General features: G+C 41.9%; 1 protein-coding gene across 1 annotated transcript in view; it reads left to right on the forward strand.

Moving 5' to 3' along the window:
• Positions 1 to 19146, forward strand: part of LOC117228601 (uncharacterized) — a 404255-nt gene that overhangs the window by 22710 nt on the left and 362399 nt on the right. Inside the window, exon 2 of the mRNA XM_033484435.2 lies at positions 2621 to 2746. Within this exon, the coding sequence (XP_033340326.1) occupies positions 2622 to 2746 (125 nt within the window). The 5' untranslated portion in view covers position 2621. The remainder of the gene's footprint in view (positions 1 to 2620; positions 2747 to 19146) is intronic.

Genomic DNA, 19146 nt, shown 5'->3' on the forward strand with positions numbered 1-19146 from the left:
CTCGTTAAATTAAAGATCGCGAGCGCGTCGCCATTTACATGAAACCGAGTAAACCCGAAGCGACAACTGCTCATCAAGAATCATTTTCGATGCTTCAGAGCTCGTTCACCATGGTAATTCATGGCTGTGTCCGAGGGCTGCCGGAACACCTGGGGACAATCGGATCAGGCATTTTATTTCTGGAGCCGATCGAAGCATTTCTATGCGGTCCATGACGTTAATTAGATTCTCGGTGCGAATTTATTGCCGCTCTGGGAACCGTCTACGTTCGACGTAACGTTCTTTTGAAACAGTCCTCGTATTTAGGCAGCCAGAATTTTACAGAGTTGCCGAATGAAAATCGATTTTGCATAGCTTGGAATAATTGTCGATGTTAAATTTAAGTTAACCATTTTTTAATTTAGTCTAATCTTAACCACTTTCGCATGTCTCTCAGCTTCGTAGATTCAAGCTAATAATATATTTTTATCATAAATTTAAATTACAATGAATTTTTAAGAGAGATTTAAATGAAAATATTTGGATCTATATTAGAGAAGTATAGAATTTTTAGTATGGTATTTAGTGAAACAATTAGTCGTCCGATGAACCATAATCATTTTTCTTAATCCTTTGTGGCTGTAACTCTGAAGTCACATATTCCTTTTATTTTTTATTTATTTATTTATTTATTTATTTATTTATTTATTAATTAACCGGTGCGAGCTCTTGACACAAGAATAATCTTAACCTTTTAGGACCGACGCGCCACTATAGTGGCTTCCGTGGATGTCATCTTCCAGAACGACACGCCACTATAGTGACTTTCGCGGATGTCACCTCTCTGGACGACGCGCCACTGTAGTGGCTTGCTCTAGTAGCTCACTCGCTCATCGTTTGAACCAAATAATCGTCTTCATATGCATTGTTTCACACTTCTTTTGTCTTCGCATCGATTTACAACAGTCTACAGGGTGTCCCAAAAATGTCTCGCAATCCGGGAATGGCGGGTTCCTCGGATCATTTGAAGCAACTTCTTCCTTTACAAAAATTTTCTCCGAGGCACCGTTAACGAGTTATTAACGAAAAACAATTACCAATAAGAATCGAGTACGGCTGACGCGAGGCGGCCCAGCCAACCAGCGCGCGAAGCCTAGTTCCGCTCATTGGCTCGATCGCCTCGCGCCAGCTGAGCTCGCCTCTCATTGGTCACTGTTTTTCGTTAATAACTCGTTAATGGTGCCTCGGAGACAATTTTTGTAAAGGAAAAAGTTGCTTCAAATGGCCTGAGGAACCCGCCACTTTCGGATTGCGAGACATTTTTGGGACACCCTGTATATACAGTATCAGACTCTGTACAGTACCTAAAAGGTTAAGGCTAAATCCGAGAGATCTCGCAATGACGCAAATTACAGTTTGAATCCAAAACAACGCAAATAAAATAGAAAAATCAATTATGCATCATGATTGTCTCACGCTTCGCACATCGGAGGAAATCGAAGCTGTTTCAACCCGTTCATTCGTGTGCAAAGATCGATATCAGTTTCAAGTAGGATAAATTTTCTTATATTTTTTTAAAAAACTTAGACCACACGAGCGGGTTAAAAAGAACAGACCACTTTCGCATGTCTCAGCTTCGTAGCTTCGAGCTAATAATACATTTTTCTTATAAATTTAAATTACAATGAATTTTTAAGAGAGATTTAAATGTGTGTGTGTGAAAATATTTGGTCATTGCTAGAGAAGTATAGAATTTTTAGTATAGTATTTAGTGAAACAGTTAGTCGTCCGATGAACCAAATTACAGTTTGAATCCAAAACAACGCAAATAAAATAGAAAAATCAATTATGCTGCTGCTTATGAAAAATCAATTATAATCTGTTTCAACCCGTTCGTTCGTGTGCAAAGATCGATATCGGTTTCAAGTAGGATAAATTTTCTTATATTTTTCTACAAAACTTAGACCACGAGGGTGTTAAGAAAGAACAGACGTGTTCCATATGGATCTCGAAGCGATCATTCCCTTAATCCATGAAAATCGCAATTACTCGAAGGCTGATTAACGCGGATCCGCTTTGCCTCGCCGGTCGGATCGACTAGAACGTCGCCCGAATGGCCAGCAATTTTCCTTTATCTCGGCGTTGCCTAAGGTGGCACTAACGAATGAATATTGTAGCAGAGAATGATTCATTGTGCCGTGGCACTGTGTGTGCGTGTCATCCACCGGTAACGTCGAGCAGCCGGACCCTGAAGATGCTAATGCGATTATAATGAGGGAATACTGTGATATTCTCTTATAACGCCGGGCCGCCGGGTGAAATCGATATTTTTAATAGCCTTTCGCGGGGATTAATTATAGCCGGGGCTGATTTATTTCGCCGCGCCGGTGTTTCCAATACCGTGTTAAAACAGCCGGTAAAATGGTAAACCTGAATTACAAGTTCGACGTGTTCCGAGCAGCCGCCGATAATTCAAAGATATCGCGGAGGTTTTTGCAATTAATTGAACGAGATGTTCTCGCCTCGGCCACCAACGTGATTTTTCAGCGATCCCTCGCCACGTTCGAGCGGAAAATCCCTGCCCCGCGACCAGTCGACACGGTTGTTCGCGAATTACATTCTGTTCTACCTGTTGTTACAGAATGCTGTCACCCGGTCAAGACGGCCAGCCTAACAGTTACGCGCATGGTAATGTTGTCCTTCAAGGTGCACCCTGCGGTCAGTGTCGAGATTTATGCCCGGCCGGATACGTGCCCCACTTTTGGAGGTGAGTAAGCCAGACACATTTTCTGTGCGCCGCAACGCGCGCGAGAGCACGTTCACCTTTTCGCTTCGAAGGGCGTGCACGGGGTGCCCCTGCATATGCGATGCAATGAACCGCCGCGCCGCTCTCATCGCTTCTCGCGCCGACACCATCGATTTAACGCTCTACGTACCGAGCATTAAAAGTGACCGGTTCGTCCGATCTCGTGAAAGCTGTGTGATTTATTTAGTCTTCGAGCAGTTTTTATTGTAATCGGAGTTTGCCGATCTTTGTGCAAAATAAACGATATATCTGTTAATTGAATAGAAAGTTCGTTGTTCCTTCGATCGTTTCGATGGATTCAAAATAATATACAGAATGTACTATAATTATGTTAACAACTGGAAAGAGTGAATCATTTGGAGGAACTTTTTCCTTAGCGAAAATGCAATCCGCGGCTTCGTTTGCGAGTTATTAAGGAAAAACCGGTGACCAATGAGAGGACGAGCTCGCCTAGGGCTAGGCGGCCGAGCCAATCGGCGGAACCGAGCTTCGACCGCTCGTTGGCTCTGCCGCTTCGCGCAAGCTAATCTCGCCCTCCCATTGGTCACTGTTTTTCCTTAATAACTCGTAGGCAAGCTCCGGTAGCGCGAGACGGCCGAGTAAACTAGCGCACGAAGCCTAGTTCCGCGGTGACCAATGAGAGGCGAGCTTGACTGGCGCGACGCGGCCGAGCCAACGAGCGCACGGAGCCCAGTTCCGCTAGTTGACTCGGTCGCCTCGTGCCAGTCGAGCTCGCCTCTCATTGGTCACCGCGGAACTGGGCTTCGTGCGCTCGAGCTCGAGCTCGACTGGCACGAGGCGGCCGAGTCAACTAGCGGAACTGGGCTCTGCGCGCTCGTTGGCTCGGCCGCCTCGCGCCGGCCGAGCTCGCCTCTCATTGGTCAGCGTTTTTCGTTAATAACTCGCAAACGAAGCCGCGGATTGCATTTCCGCAAAGGAAAAAGTTACATCAAATGATCTCAGGAATCACCTTGTTCCAGGTGTTAATATAATTATGGACAACCTGTATTGACATTTTTTAATTGCTGCAATCTTTCTACTACTCTGAATTTGAACTACTCAATTTTGCTATAAATGCATCAAATCCGCTGTCTAATCCAAAGTTATAGCAGTTCAAGGATCAACAAATTTTCGTTCAACTTTCGTTCATGCTTTCATTTTGTGGAGTGCTTTGTCTATATTATCCGAATGATCCTTCAGTTTTATTTATTTTTAATTAACTTCTTGGCAACTAGAACGTGCAGAAATGAACGAAATCTCTTATATTGGGTTGGCAATTAAGTAATTGCCGATTTCAGTTATAGATGTCTCTCACTCACATTTTTATGATATCCGTAAATGTTATATTATAAAATTATTATTATTATTATTATTATTATATTATTTTTTATTATCCGCGAATGTTAGCAACTGAACAAATTGAATGCAGCGATCAAGGAAAAGCGACCAGAATTGGTCAATCGTAAAGGTGTCATTTTACAGCAGGACAATGCTAGGCCGCACACGTCTTTGTCCACTCGCCAAAAATTGATGGATATTGGTTGGGAATTGATATTACACCCACCATATAGCCCTGATCTCGCGCCATCGGATTGCCACTTATTTCGATCCCTGGACAACTCCCTTCGTGGTAAAACTTTTAACGATGACGACGCTGTAAAATCTCACTTAACTCAGTTTTTGGCCGAAAAGGATCAGACTTTCTACGAGCGTGGAATTTTCAAGTTGTCAGAGAGATGGCGAAAGGTCATCGAACAAAATGGAAAATACATTACAGATTAACACGTTCCGTGCCGAGCTTTTTTTACTCGAATCTTCACACTTTGATATTTTACTAAAACTTGATGTATTACGTGCAATTATTAATTCTCGTACACATAACAACGTAACAAAAACTTATCAACGCCCATTCTTGCGGTGGAAATTGATTCTTCGGTTCTAAATTTCTTGTAAACAATTTGTTCAGTTCACTAAGTAAACATGCAAGCGTGTACCATCGATGGTACACGTGGCACGGAACGTGTTAAACTTCGTTCCAAGTGAAAAAATTTTTTATTTCAGTGAACAAATCGGCAATTACTTAGTTGCCAACCCAATACAACCAGATCAGAAACTACCTTCTCCCATTGATAACGAAACAGTGTCGGAAGAGCACGCGACGCGAAGTTCATCTAGCTGGAAGAACGTGTATCCAGTAAAGTAGAAGAAGATCGAGGTGGCTCGAGCACGGTCGAAAGACGTGGGGAGAAACATGTCGTTCAATTTGAAATCCAGGAGTCGGACGGTGTCTCTCGGGGTATCGGACAATTAGTTCGGCGGTTGTAATGGGCCAGCTGGCTAAGTGTATATAAGGTGTCTCATTTTGTCGGACGATCGACCGAAGGTTCCCTCGGGCGACGTAGTAGTATGCATAAGACGACGACGCGGCGGCTGGGCGGGATAAACTCGACGAAAGCGAAGTCAACGCTGATTCCGAGATGGCAGCGGGAGAGAAGAGTTCCGCCGCGCGGCACGGAGAGTTATCATTAACCGGCGATGCGATCACCCAGGGAAATTACTGGCGAACGCCGCGCGCCGGTGTAAATACTTGGGTAATTCCGGCTAAACGAACCCGGTCACGATGCACGCGATCTCCTTCTTTGATTCTCTACCGACGCCTGGATCGTTGTGGACGCTCGCCGGAAAGGAAAAGTAAATGGCACGGCGGACGGTCGGACGAGTGAAATCCGGCGAGTACGTGTAACGCGGAGAAAAAGATGCCAGGAAAGAACGCCGATGTTCGAAACGGAAAATTGTACCGAACGGGTACGGGAGAGAAAGAGAGAAAGGGCGAGAGGGAAAGAGAAAGAGAGAGTGAGAGAAAGAGAGCGCGAGAGAGCGAGAGAGAGAGCGCGAGAGACAGAGCGCGAGAGACAGAGCGCGAGAGAGAGAGCGCGAGAGAAAGAGAGAGAGCGAGAGAGAGCACAAGATAGAGAGAGAGCGAGAGAAAGCGAGAGAGAGAGCGAGAGAGAGCGTGAGAGAGAGAGAGAGAGCGAGAGAGAGCGAGAGAGAGAGCGAGAGAGAGAGAGCGAGAGAAAGAGAGCGCGAGAGTGCGTAAGAGAAAGAGAGAGAGAGCGCGAGAGAGAACGCGCGAAAGAGAGAGAACGCGCGAAAGAGAGAGAATGCGAGAGAGAGAGAGAGAGAGCGCGATAGAGAAAGAGGGAGAGAGAAAATCGGCGACCAGAGGATCAAGATCCACGGGGTTAGTCACGATCCTGCGATCGATAAAACGAGGACGTCCGACAGGGTGACCAACCTTCGCGTAAACGATCCGTATCGCGTGATCCAGCCGAGTTTTTCCGCTCCCGGTGTGAGAAGTATCGTGATTTTAATGCGATTCCGCTGTTTTACGAGTCCTCGGGAATTCTGGCTGTTCGCTCGGTTGTTTTGCAATCGTTGCGATCAATGGTATGTCTTTATCGAAGAAGCGTTGGCAAACGTTCTCCGCGGTGGCGATGTTTTAATAGGAAGTTAGTTGCGTGTCACTGAAAACGGATGGATGGGGTGGAGTTGCGGTGCGCAGATCCGCGCGGTTTTCCGCGGCTTTATTTCTGTGTAATCGGAAATGGGATTGTGTCAATTTTTTCTTAGAGCAATTAAACGTACGAAGGGAGTATCAATTAAAACTAGAAGCTCTAAACGCGCCTGTCTAATGAACTCTGTCGATTTCCTTATGGATTACGAGTGGTTCATTTTTTTTTCTGCATCAACGCGTTCCGCGTAACGAAATAAAATAAATAAACTCGAATGAAATGCGACGATTTAATATTGTACCATTGTTAAACTATTAATGTGAACGCGAGTAACGATGACGAAGTTCATTTAAACTTTGTGTAATTTCTATTGTAATATACGTATGCTTGGATAAAGAAATTGATCAAAAAGTTTGTCGTCGAAAGATTTTTATGACTTTTCTAGCTGCGAATGAACAAACGAGAAACTAATGTTTTCGATCGGTTTGGTGTTTCTAGCGTTAAACCGTTTCGTTTTTGATTGTCGTTGATTTGTAGGAAGTTTACCAAATCGAAGCTTGAATCAAGAAAAATCCAAACGTGCAAGGATGCAACCGAGTGCATTTTAGAACGTGTTTCGCCAACTTTCGCAGAACAAATCGGAAAATAAATCCGTTCGATTTCGTCATCGCCGATCTCTTTTTTTGAAATCAATAAAATCGAAGCACGATCCACAAAAAAAAAGAAAAGAACCCGAAACATGCGTCCAAGTGTCGAAGGATGCGTGCAGGTGCATTTCAAAACGCGTTTTCGGAGAACCGCGGTACGAATGGATCGCTAAAGAATGACAGTGGGCTCGGTGGAGAATTATCGAGGGTGATTTGCAGTTCGCGTCGATGAGAAGTTTGAAAACTGCGGTGTACACACCGCGGAACGTGTTGTTTATGTATATGTGCACGGGCGTCGCTGTGACTATTTCGAATGGAACGCCGTATAACTAACCTCGTCTTTGCTGGAGACCAATTTATGACGCCGCGCCGGTGCACGCGCAATACATATAGAGACAGAGCACGACTAACTGGTTTTCGTGATCGATTATTTATCAATTACTTATGACTCCGCTTTTTCCACGGACCAACTCGGCTGCCCGAGGAGACGTCGATGCTATTCTTGCGGTTCTTTTTCCGTCGCTGACAGCGCATCGCCGTAAAATGCTTCGCATTCGTTTTCATTATGATTTCCACTTGCATCGTGTTGCAACCATGGCACATACTTGTTAGTACAGTAATGTCTCTCTAATTGACGCTCAGATTGTCTACAATCAATTTCGCATCGAAAGCGCCAAAAAGAAGCGAATTTGGAAATTAAAAAGCAATAATCATGCAAATTCTATTCGACGAAAATTTAAGTGAAACATAAGGGTAGTTTTTCGAAGAGACAAGGATCTACCCTTATGAACTATCCTTATACAAATCATTTTTATAGTTACGAATTGTCAACGACTATAAGAACGAGCTGCAAGGCTCGAATAATCGTATCTCCTCTTCCAAAATTGTCCATTTTTGTGGATAATCTGAGCGTCAGTTAGAGAGACATTACTATACAGCAAATTCTTCCTAATCGACGCCCGGCTTGGAAACAAAAATGGACAATTTCGGAAGAGGAGATACGATTATTCGAGCTTTGCGGCTCGTTCTTATAATTGTTGACAATTCGTAACTATAAAAACAGAGTGGAAGGCTCGAATAATCGTATCTCCTTTACCCAAATTGTCCACTTTTATGAAAAATCTGAGCGTCAATTAGAGAGACATTACTATACAGCAAATTCTTCCTAATTGACGCCCGGCTTGGAAACAAAAATGGACAATTTGGGAAGAGGAGACACGATTGTTCGAGCCTTGCGGTTCGTTTTTTATGGTTATCGATTGTCAACAACTATAAAAACGAGTTTCAAAGCTCGAATAATAATATCTTCTCTTCCCAAATTCTCCATTTTTCTGCATAATTTCGGCGTCAATAAGGGAGACATTACTATAGAGCAAATTCTTCCTAATTGACGCCCGGCTTGGAAACAAAAATGGACAATTTCGGAAGAGGAGATACGATTATTCGAGCTTTGCGGCTCGTTCTTATAATTGTTGACAATTCGTAACTATAAAAACAGAGTGGAAGGCTCGAATAATCGTATCTCCTTTTCCCAAATTGTCCACTTTTATGAAAAATCTGAGCGTCAATTAGAGAGACATTACTATACAGCAAATTCTTCCTAATTGACGCCCGGCTTGGAAACAAAAATGGACAATTTGGGAAGAGGAGACGCGATTGTTCGAGCCTTGCGGTTCGTTTATATAGTTTCGAATTATTCCAAGTACAGTAAATTCTTCCTAATTGACACTGAAATTGCACACAAAAGTGGACAATTTGAGAAGAGGAGATACGATTGTTCGAACCTCGCGTCTCGTTTTCTTATAGTTGTTGACAATTCGAAACTATAAAATCGCACCGCTAGACTCGAACAATCGTACCTCCTCTTCCCAAATTGTCCATTTTCGTGGACAATCTGAGCGTCAATTGGAGAGACATTACTGTACCAGGCCCGCAACGCAGCGTTTTCCACGCTGCTCGGACATTTTCGCTTACGAAAATTCGCGCGCATCGCTTCGTCATCGGTGGACTGCGGATCTTTATGCGAAATAAAAATTGTCTGCTGCTATTGCAAAAGACGGTAGTCACTTGGAGATATCGTCCTTTCTTTAACAACGTAAATTCGTTGCAAATAATACATATCGCAGTAATATGGGCTTTCAATCTTTTTATTGCTTCTAGTTGCAGTTGCAGTGATGTCTCTCTAATTGACGCTCAGATTGTGCGCAAAAATGGACAATTTCGGAAGAGGAGACACGATTATTCGAGCTTTGCTCGATTTTATAAATCGTATAATATATTATAATATAATATAATACTATATATTATTATAATTATATAATATAATACTATATATATATTATAATATAATATAATACTATAATATAATAATATAATACTACAATATATATAATAATATATTATACCTCGTTCTTATAATTGTTGACAATTCGTAACTATAAAAACAAAGCGGAAGGCTGAAACAATCGTATCTCCCCTTCTAAAATTGTCCATTTTCGTGGACAATCTGAGAGCGTCAATTAGAGAGACATTACTGTACATTCAAATCTACCACAATATCCCGATGTAACTTGAAAGTTACAAAACTGTATCATATACAAATAGTAGCAAAATAATTATTGAAATGCAAATAAATAAATTGTTATTGATATACGAACCCAGATCTATTATATACGCTTCTTTTTTCTTCTTTTTTAACCGAAAGTGTCTAAAACCGCGCGAGCAGCCAGGTGCCCAAGAATCGTCGATAAATTGAATGCCGAAGCATGTCCAGGCCGAAGACGATTCGAACCTCGGCGGAAGAAGGTTCGAGCGGAGGCCGCGCACAAGCCGCCATTATTTTCCCATCAGCATAATAATCCCGTCCCAGGCGAAAATCTCTCCTCCGGCGAGTCCTCGGAGCGTTGGCTGAGCCGGTGCCCGAGGAAGAGCTAAGTAAATACTTCACGGAGCATCAACGATTATCCCCGTTGCTCCCTAGCGAATTCCGTGGCGGACCTTGAGACTGGCTCGGTTCGATTCCCGGGGCTGGTTTCTCCGGGGAAGCGCGAAACGCTTTCGAATCGGAGGAACGTCTCGGGGCCCAGGCGCTGCGCGGTAATTGCCGGTCGATTTCCCGTGGGCAGCCCCCTCGACGCGAGAAATCGGCCGGTCGGGCCGGCCTGGGGTACCGGGGGAACAACGTGTGTAGGCTAAGTTCACGGCGGAGCCGTATTTCGATCGGTCGGCCGTCGCACGGTGGTCGAGAACTCCGAAAACGTCAACGAAATTGAGGGCTTCGAACGGTCTTACAGGTTTTTCGACCCGTACAATTCGATTTTGATGCTGTCGAGAAGCGAATTTGGAAATTAAATAGCAACAATCATGCAAATTCTATTCGACGAAAATTTGAGTGATATACTGGGTGTCCCAGATTTTAATAAACTTTTAATAAACTCTTAATCAAGTAAAACTTTTAATAAAATAAAGCTTTTAAATAAACTTTTAATAAACTTTTAATTTTAAAATAAACTTTTAATAAACTTTTAGTAAACTCTTAATCAAGTAAAACTTTTAATAAAATAAAGCTTTTAAATAAACTTTAAATAAACTTTTAATTTCAAAATAAACCTTTAATAAACTTTTAATAAACTTAATAAACTTTGAAATTTTAATAAACTTCGTCAGTATATTCTATGGCACAAAGTAAGAAAAAATGTTATGTGAACATAGGTCATATAGAGCTTTATTAAGAAGTTATAACAAAAATTCAGAATAGGAATAGTAATCAACTAAAAAAAAAGTAAAAAAAATTTTCGATCGATATCAATCGATTAATATATTTCGAAATGTATTAATAAACACAGCTTACATAAACACACGGCATGTGCTGATCTATTCAAGTCAATGCTTCACTATTCTAATGCAATTAGTATTCCTATTCTGAATTTTTGTTATAACTTCTTAATAAAGCTCTATATGACCTATGTTTGCATAACATTTTTTTCTTACTGCGTGCCATAGAATACACTAACAAAGTTTGAACATTAAAACCTGGCACACCCTGTATATAGTTCATAAGGGTAGATTCTTATCTCTTCGAAAAACTACCCTTATGTTTCACTTAAATTTTCGTCGAATAGAATTTGCATGATTATCGCTTTTTAATTTCCAAATTCGCTTCTTTTTGGTGCTTTCGATGCAAAATTGATTGGACTAGCAGTATGTAATAAATGGACTATGAATCTTTATCTCATTTTCAACTTATTTTCATACGTTATTTCCGTACAAAAATTCGAATTAAAGACAAACACATCCTTCGTTAATTAAAAGATTACCTTGTTAATTTATACGTTTTTTTGAACTGAATGCGTTGTCTTAAAAACGTCGTTTTAACGTCTGAAACAGTTTGATTCGATGATATTTATTCTTACATATTAATTTCATTGGATTTATGAATTTTCGGTATTATTCTTCTATTTTTTAATCGTAAAAGAATAAAGTTTTAGATCGTAAGTCTTTCAGGTCCTAAAATGGACGTCTTTCGGACGTAACATGCTATCTGCTGTCCGAGCTCTTTCAAAAGAAAGAAATCGCACAACAATCATTTACAAAAATCTTCCCCTAAGCCTTGTCAAAGTTTTTAAATTGTTTAAAATCTAACATTGTTCCTACATGTGCTAATAAAAAAATATAAATGTATATAAAAATATAAATATATATAAAAATATAAATATAATAACAACTTACATTTTGTTATCTTGTAACGAGCAACTAAAACAATTAGTTTGCATCTTAATTTCATATATATTTGCCATCGTAACGCTGTACCTAATCGCAGAGAGTTATACGAGGTTGTTAACGCATTACCGTCCGGAGACGTAAAAATACGTTTTTCCTTGACTGCCTATGAAATGCCGGATACTTAAATAGAGTTTCGCACACTGCGCATTAAATGACGGCGGCCTGTGTACATACGTGCTACAACACATGTAATGCGATATAAATGCGATATAAAGAAAAACTGCAGGCATCGTATCGTAAGCAATTACGTCGAAAATATCTTGCGAACAGAACAGAATAAAATAATGAAATAGCAAAGTGATTATAATTTAATTATAAAATAATTACTGTACGATATGTCGGCTACACGCAAGAGCTTTCGCACAAACAGACCGGACCGTATTGTGTTCATCCCTTGCGCTGCGGTTGCTCTCAGAGCTAATTAGTACTTCTTCGTCGTTAATAAATTTTTACATAATAAGGAACATTTATATTTGTTGTAAGTCTGTATCAATTGCCAAATATTGACACCGCAGAAATTCAATTTTATTTCGATGTAAAAGAAACGAATAATACACACACACACACATGTTCAACACTAAAAGTACCCGACCCGTCAAAACGACGAATTTCGAATTTTTTTATTCGACTATTATCGAGTTCCCTAAAATATTTTCCCGAGTAATTACTGGATACATTTATTCAGTCATATATACAGGGTGTCTCGAAAATGTCTCGTAATCCGGAAATGGAGGGTTCCCGTGATCATTTGAAGCAACTTTCTCCTTAGCGAAAATGCAAACCGCGGCTTCGTTTACGAGTTATCAACGAAAATCAGTGACCAATGTGAGGCGAGCTCTGCTGGCGCGAGACGGTCGAGCCAATGAGCGGAGCTGGGCTTCGCGCGCTGGGCCGCCCCGCGTCAACAGAGCTTGCTTCTTATTGGTTCGCGTTTTTCATTAATAATTCGTAAACGAAGCCGCGGTTTGCATTTTCGCTAAGGAAAAAGTTACTTCAAATAACCTAAGGAACCCACCATTTCCGGATTGCGAGACATTTTTGGGACAACCTGTATATTTTGTTGTGAACATCAAGCAACGACTTCACAAATGCAATCTATATCGTTTTTTATTTATAGAATAAATGGACAATTGAAGTACAGAATAACGGCGACTGTAGAAGAATTCAAGAATTTTATTGGCCTATGCAATAGGCTAATTAAAAAATGCAATCTATATCGTCTTTTATTTATAGAATAAATGGGCAATTGAAGTACAGAATAACAGCGACTATAGAAGAATTCAAGAATTTTATTGGCCTATGCAATAGGCTAATAAAAAATGCAATCTATATCGTCTTTTATTTATAGAATAAATAGGCAATTGAAATACAGAATAACGGCGACTATAGAAGAATTCAAGAATCTCATTGGCCTATGCAATAGGCTAATAAAAAAATGCAAAATATATCGTCTTTTATTTATAGAATAAATGAAAAATTGAAATACAGAATAACAGCGACTATAGAAGAATTCAAGAATCTCATTGGCCTATGCAATAGGCTAATAAAAAAATGCAATCTATATCGTCTTTTATTTATAAATAGAATAAATGGGCAATTGAAATACAGAATAACAGCGACTATAGAAGAATTCAAGAATCTCATTGGCCTATGCAATAGACCAATAAAAAATGCAATCTTTATCGTTTTTTATTTATAAATAGAATAAATGGGCAATTGAAATACAGAATAACGTTAACTATAAAAAAATTCAAGAATCTCAATGAACCTGTTATTAATTTCTTCAGACTCTTCTATTTCGTAAAACAATCTCCATTTCCCACAAAAATCCTCTCAGTCTACCAATCACTTTTAGTACTCGCTGAAACATTTATCACCTCTTGACGAGAAATCCGGCACGTTGCCATAACGCAAGAGATCACGATCCCCTATTCCAAAGCGACGAGAAGTTATCTCGATAAAATAGGAAACTCCGTTAAAATAGAAAAACTCCGTTCAATTACGCAGAGCTGAGAAATCGAACGTTCGCCGCGGAGATTATTGTTTCCCGGACCACCGTGCGGCGCACGTGCCACCCGCCGCCGACAGATTCGAACAGTTCCGGGCAAAAACGTGTCCCGAAAAAACGGGTCGGCCCGATATCGGCTGCCGCTGTGAACTTCGCCGTAGGAGAACGACGACGACGCCGAGGACGACGACGACGACGAAGAAGAGGGAAAGGAAGACGGAGAAACGCGCGGGGAAGCGTGGCCATGGTTCGGAGCGAGCTCTCTGGCGGAGATCGAAAGAGGGCAAAACGAAGAAGGTTCCTCCGGCTTCGGGTCGTAGGGTCGACTCGTCGGTCTCACGCGAGCCCTGCGTGCAACGAGACCGGCGATGGGCCGTTCCAAGACGAATCGGCTGGCAACCGAGCTAACCCGATGAGAAAGAACGAGACGGGATACAGTACTCCGGGCCCCGAAGATGAGGGAAGGGGGCAGACGTATGTTGGCCTGTAATTAACATACCGAACCCCCTTCTCTCCTCCGGGAGAGAGAAGTTGGTCCGCGCCGCGCGCCGGGTTCGGGCTCGCAGGTTCACCGTGCCGGCTCGACGCCAGTTAACGTTTATTCCCTCGAAAACTCGCGCCGCTTTTGTTCCCGCGGCGTGTCCCAGTGCCACCTACGATACCGCGGGAGTCCATTTTGTTTGGGGGTTGGCGTCGACGGGGTGCCAGGAGACCAGGTCCCCGTGGGAGCTCGCCGCGCGTGCCGCGACACGAGACTGACTGTCAGCGCTCTCCTCGACAGCTGCTCCTGATACCTCCGCCGCGGACCAAAGGAGTAAGTAGACTCACCTGGCGACGTCCGACACCGTCGTACACTGTGGGGTAGAGGTAAATTGAGAAACGGAACGGCGGGAAGTCGGGGCGAAAGTACTTTTGTCCTTTCCGCTGGCGATGAACAGATTTCGTGACAGTAATGGAAATGTTTGTAAAGGAGACCTGGAGATCATTCTGCAGGCAAAAAATGTAGCTAAAGCATGGACGAATGAGCGGAGAATTAAGTGAAGCGTAAGATAAATTTCGGAGAAGAGTGTGATTATCAGAGAATGAAGTGATGAATTGTGAAAAGACGGAATAAGTTTCTGAAAAAATGATGATGATATATTTAGGTTTTGATATTAGGTTTTGAATATTTAGGTTGAATATTTATGATTGATTTTAAGTTTAGTTTTTCGACGGGAGAAAATATTTTGTGTATCCAAGATGTGGTATATACAAATGATCAATTCATGGTATGTCCAAATGATCAATTTATACTATATCCAAATGATCAATTTATAGTATATCCATGTGATCAATTTATAGTATATCCAAATGATCAATTTATAGTATACCCAAATGATCAATTTATAGTGTATCCAAAAATGATCAATTTATGGTATATCCAAATGATCAATTTATAGTATACCCAAATGATCAATTTATAGTATACCCAAATGATCAAATTATAATATATCCAAATGAGATCAATTTATAGTATATCCAAATGAACAATTTATAGTATATCCAAATGATCAATTTATAGTATACCCAAATGATCAATTTATAATATATCCAAATGATCAATTTATAGTATATCCATGTGATCAGTTTATAGTATATCCAAATGATCAATTTATAGTATATCCAAATGAGATCAATTTATAGTATGTCCAAATGATCAATTTATACTATATCCAAATGATCAATTTATAGTATATCCAAATGAACAATTTATAGTATATCCAAATAATCAATTTATAGTATACCCAAATGATCAATTTATAATATATCCAAATGAGAGATCAATTTATAGTATATCCAAATGATCACAATTTATAATATACCCAAATGATCAATTTATAGTATATCCAAATGAACAATTTATACGATATCCAAATGATTAATTTATGGTATATCCAAATGATCAATTTATAGTATATCCGAATGATCAATTTGTAGTATGTATATCCAAATGATCAATTTATAGTATGTATATCCAAATGATCAATTTATACTATATCCGAATGATCAATTTATAATATATCCAAATAATCAATTTATAATATATCCAAATGATCAATTTATAATACATCCAAATGATTAATTTATGGTATATCCAAATGATCAATTTATAGTATATCCGAATGATCAATTTGTAGTATGTACATCCAAATGATCAATCTATAGCATATCCAAACGATGAATTTATAGTATATCCAAACGATGAATTTATAGTACATCCAAGTGATGAATTTATAATACATCCTGTGTAAATAACGGAGAACCGAGAACAAGACTAAAACCACCGGGTACACGTAATTAAAGTAAAACAAGATTACCCGCGTCGTCCCTAATCACGACAGACGTCGACTCCGACGTCCGTGAAAACTATGACGAACACACTCGAGGATCGGACGACGAGCCGTTCTGGTTTCACTTCCTGGAAATTTCCGATTTTTCGATTTTCCCGATCCCGAAGGTGACCCCCCTCCGGTAACACCGTTGATAGCGTTTTAATGCTCGCGATAAACACGCGGCAATCAGCGTTCAGTGTACCTCGAAAGTACAAGCTCTAATTTGAAGAGCGTGTACCGAACATAATTATTCTCTGAATATGGCAAGGGATCGTCGTCGACGATCGGCGTCGAGCCCGCGACTGAAATCCAGCCGCGATCGTTCCTACGATCCGAGATACGTCCAGGATCTAATAATAATTACGGGAAAACAGGCGAGATCGCCTTCTCGGACACCGCGTATGGCTTCATCTGCTTCTTCTTTTCGCCGACGTGTACTTTAATGCCCGGGATTATTACCGCTAATAGATTGCGGTGGATTAATATTTTACGGGTGTTTGCCGATCTCTTTGGAATCCGGCCTGATTGCCAGCCAGCCAGCCCGAACTCGAACCCTTTCTGGTCTTTGCGCGGCTGCAACGGAAGTTGCCATAAGCGCGGCCGGGAGATGCTTAACAAGCCTCTGCACCCGTTTATGATTTAGAGAGGCGCGCCTCCCGGCACCGGAGAGATCGTCGAACGTTAATTAGAATCGATGTTCTAATAAATTAGAAACTCCGCGGGCACGTCGGATGTATTGATTAGATGCTCGAAACGGGAATAGAAAGTTCGCTCGATATCGGGGCCCGTTGATCTTTATTGTGAGCAAGAGACGCGCGGCCCGCGTACGCGGAACAGTCACGCTGCTAAATTGGCTGCGTGCTTTCCGATCGCGAAATCATATCTGACGACTTCGCCTTCGAGGAAACACCTGCCCGCCGCAAGAACGCGAACTTGTTTCTTCTTTCTTTTCCCCCCACAACTTTCGCGAGAGTTCCAGCGCGAGAAGATATACAGGGTGTCCGAAAATTATTGTATTTCCGGGAACTGAGGGATTCGTGAGATCATTTGAAGTAACTTTTTCCTTAGCGAAAATGCGATCCGCGGCTTCGTTTGCGAGTTATTAACGAAAAACAGTGACCAATGAGAGGCGAGCTCCGGTAGCGTGAGGCGGCCGAGCCAACTGGCGGGATCAGCCGGCGCGTGACGGCCGAGCCAATGAACGGAACTGGGCTCCGCGCGCTCGTTGGCGCGGCTGCCTCGCGCTAGCCGAGCTCGCTTCTCATTGGTCAGTGTTTTTCGTTGATAACTCGTTAACGATGCCTCGGAGAACATTTTTGTAAAGGAGAAAGTTACTTCGAATGATCTCAGGAACCCCACATTTTCCGGAAATACCATAATTTTGGGACACCCTGTATATTCCTGTTTAATCTTAACGTAGAGGACGCTGCCTCTTTGGAGAGCCGACCGAGTGTCTGCGAGCTCTTCTACCTTGCGCTGACCGATTCGCGATCGATTCCGAGCCAACCAGACGTACTATGACGCACGAAAGTCTGCGAGCAACAAGGAGACGCTGATAATAATGACTTGGCCATGGATCTTCGTGCTGAACACCGAACCTACCAGACCGGTCAACTAACCGCATTTTAAGCTGTGAGAAAAATTCGTAGTTTCAATGTTCTCGCTTATCCACGACTCGCTGCAGTTACGTACATGTGTACAGGATGCGAGTCGATCAGTGTCGTTTTGAAATAACTGGTAAATAACCGGTAAATTGATTTTATAGAAAAAGCGTCGAATGTATTTTTTTAGGTTTTCCTTTTTACGTTGAATACGTTAATGGAGACGACAAATATTTTACTGAATTTTTCGAAGTCATTTGTAGGTCGTTTTAATGTTCCTGAACGGAATTCTTTATTCTTGCTCGGCCACGATGAAGTGAAGAAAGTAGAATGAAAATTTTTGCGTAACAAGCGAGGACGGGCTTTTCTGTTCTTTTATTTATCTTTATTCATGGAACGTGTTCAAAATTTCTTCCCTCGGCAGCTGAGCTGAAGAGAATACAACGTTCGTTTAAAAAGCGGTTGTTTAAAATGCAGGGTGTCCTAAAAATGTCTCGCGATTTAGAAATGCAGGCTCGTGAGGTCATTTGAAGAAACTTTCTCCCTAGCGAAAATGCGATCCGCGGCTTCGTTTGCGAGTTATTAACGAAAAACGCTGACCAATGAGAGGCGAGCTCGGCTGGCGCTAGGCGGCCGAGCCAACGAGCGCGCGGAGCCCAGTTCCGCTAGTTGACTCGGCCGCCTCGTGCCAGTCGAGCTCGAGCTCGAGCGCACGAAGCCCAGTTCCGCGGTGACCAATGAGAGGCGAGCTCGACTGGCGCGAGGCGGCCGAGTCAACTAGCGGAACTGGGCTCCGTGCGCTCGTTGGCTCGGCCGCGTCGCGCCAGTCAAGCTCGCCTCTCATTGGTCACCGCGGAACTGGGCTTCGGGCGCTAGTTTACTCGGCCGTCTCGCGCTACCGGAGCTTGCCTACGAGTTATTAAGGAAAAACAGTGACCAACGGGAGGGCGAGATTAGCTGGCGCGAAGCGGCCGAACCAACGAGCGGTCGAAGCCCGGTTCCGCCGATTGGCTCGGCCGCCTAGCCCTAGGCGAGCTCGCCCTCTCATTGGTCACCGGTTTTTCCTTAATAACTCGCAAACGAAGCCGCGGATCGCATTTTCGCTAAAGAAAAAGTTTCTTCAAATGATTCACTCTTTCTAGTTGTTAACATAATTATAGAAAAATCTGTATGTTATTTTGAATCCATCGAAACGATCGAAGGAACAACGAATTTTCTATTCAATTAACAGATATATTGTTTATTTTGCATAAAGATCCGCAAACTCCGATTACAATAAAAAAACTGCTCGAAGACTAAATAAATCACATAGCTTTCACGAGATCGGACGAACCGGTCACTTGTAATGCTCGGTACGTAGATCGTTTTTTCAAATGACCTCAAGAACCTCCCATGTCGGGATCGCGAGACATTTTTGGAACATCCTGTAGATATACGGT

This window comes from Megalopta genalis, chromosome 1 (genome assembly GCF_051020955.1).
Source record: "Megalopta genalis isolate 19385.01 chromosome 1, iyMegGena1_principal, whole genome shotgun sequence".
Lineage (NCBI taxonomy): Eukaryota > Metazoa > Arthropoda > Insecta > Hymenoptera > Halictidae > Megalopta > Megalopta genalis.